Source organism: Colobus angolensis, unplaced genomic scaffold, assembly GCF_000951035.1.
Source record: "Colobus angolensis palliatus isolate OR3802 unplaced genomic scaffold, Cang.pa_1.0 Scaffold66, whole genome shotgun sequence".
Classification (NCBI taxonomy): domain Eukaryota; kingdom Metazoa; phylum Chordata; class Mammalia; order Primates; family Cercopithecidae; genus Colobus; species Colobus angolensis.
The window spans coordinates 1154132-1156209 of record NW_012120265.1 but is presented as its reverse complement, the minus strand read 5'-3'; the positions used below and the strand labels follow the sequence as shown (position 1 = coordinate 1156209).

General features: G+C 55.4%; 1 protein-coding gene across 1 annotated transcript in view; it reads right to left on the bottom strand.

The window, feature by feature from the left end:
- Positions 1-2078, bottom strand: part of BABAM1 (BRISC and BRCA1 A complex member 1) — a 12248-nt gene that overhangs the window by 5431 nt on the left and 4739 nt on the right. Inside the window, exons 3-4 of the mRNA XM_011925901.1 lie at positions 564-718; positions 403-481 (exon numbers count right to left, since the gene is read on the bottom strand). Coding sequence (XP_011781291.1) covers positions 403-481; positions 564-718 — 234 coding nt within the window. The remainder of the gene's footprint in view (positions 1-402; positions 482-563; positions 719-2078) is intronic.

Sequence of the window (2078 nt, the reverse complement as noted above, 5' to 3'; positions counted from 1 at the left end):
AAAAGACGGAGTCTCACTCTGTCATCCAGGCTGGAGTGCAGTGGCGAGATCTCAGCTCACTCACTGCAACCTCCCCTTCCTGGGTTCAAGTGATTCTTGAGCCTCAGCCTCACAAGTCGCTGGGATTACAGGCGGGGACCACCGTGCGGAGACCACCGTGCCTGGACCAAATGAAGTACTTTCGCTTCTGTATTATTACAGCATCTCCATGGGGTAGGCAGCTTTGTGCCTTCCACAGTACAGATGGGGAAACTGAGGCTCAGAGGGGTGACTTTCCCAGCCTTGGCAGGACTGAGATCTGAACTTCAGCCAGCCAGAGTCAGGACTCAGACTTTCCTGAGCCCCAAGGACGACAGAAGGAGACAGCCCCCTTCACAGGGACACCCCTGCCAGGAAGGATACTGAAGGTGGAACAGGAGGCTGTCTCCAGATCATAGAGGCAGCTGCAGAGCTCACGGGGGTCGGAGGTCAGGCCGGACAGCTGCAGGGAAGCAAAGGCCTCAGTGCGGTGCTCCTCGGGCCCCAGGGGACCCCAGGGCACCCAGCGCCTGCCCAGCCCTCACCCATGCTGTGTCGTCATTCACCACCACCAGTGCAAACTCGTGGCTTTTGTCGATCTTGTGTTTTGTCCGCACGAACATCTCGATCATCTTCTGGGAGACGTTGAGGGCGTTGGTTTTGGAGCTGGAGAGGCAGAGTAGAGGGGAATTAAGGTTCCCTAAGGGCCGGGCGCAGTGGCTCACGCCTGTAATCCCAGCACTTTGGGAGGCCGAGGCAGGTGGATCACGAGATCAGGAGTTCAAGACCAGCCTGGCCAAGATGGTGAAACCCTGTCTCTACTAAAAATACAAAAAAATTAGACAGGCGTGGTGGCGGGTGCCTGTAATCCCAGGTATTCAGGAGGCTGAGTCAGAGAACTGCTTCAACCCGGAAGGCAGAAGTTGCAGTGAGCCGAGATCGTGCCACTGCACTCCAGTCTGGGCAACAGAGCGAGACTCCGTCTCAAAAAAAAAAAGATTCCTTCAGCGACCCTCCTCTGAGAACCCTGTATCAGCCCCACAATAAGGCCCTAGAAGTACAGGTCACACTGCAGGGGGATGGCGGAACTCAGCCACAAACCCAGTAGACTGGCTGACATCAGAGCTCCTGCCCTCTCCAAACGGTCCCTCTGTGCAGCACGCAGATCAAAGTTCCTCAAGACTCATTGCAGGAACTTTGCTCAGCCATGGGCAGCTGTGATTGCCACTGAGGGGAAGGAGGTGTCATCTTCAACATCTCCAAGTAGGCCCTCAAGCCCCATCCAGGCCCTGCCACTCAAACTGCCCCCTACCCCAGATACATGGCTCCAGGCAAGTATCATGTGTAGGCAGCACATGACTCCAGACAAGGTCTTCAGGGCCAGCTGGGCCTGGGTCCCAATCCTGGCTCTGCCCCATTGCTCTGAGCCCTCAATTGAGCAGGTCACTTTGCTTCTTGGCATCTCCAAGTCATTGCTATGAAGGGAGGCTCAATGGGTCATAGCCCTAACATTACCAGTTGTCCTTGCTACTCTTTTTTTATTTTACTTTTTGTGAGATGGAGTTCCGTTCTTGTTGCCCAGGCTGGAGTGCAATAGCGTGATCTCAGCTCACCGCAACCTCCGTCTCCCGGATTAAAGTGATTCTCCTGCCTCAGCCTCCTGAACAGCTGGGACTACAGGCATGCGCCACCGTGCCCAGCTAATTTTTGTATTTTTAGTAGAGGTGGGGGTTTCACTATGTCAGCCAGGCTGGTCTCAAACTCCAGACCTCGTGATCTGCCCACCTCAGCCTCCCAAAGTAATCCCAGCACTTTGAGAGGCCGAGGCGGGCAGATCACAAGGTCAGGAGATCGCGACCACCCTCACTAACATGGTGAAACCCCGTCTCTACTAAAAACAAAAAAATTAGCCAGGCGTGGTGGAGGTGGGCACCTGTAGTCCCAGCTACTCGGGAGGCTGAAGCAGGAGAATGGCGTGAAACCGGGAGGCGGAGCTTGCAGTGAGCGGAGATAGTGCCACTGCACTCCAGCATGGGCGACAGAGCGAGATTCCGTCTCAA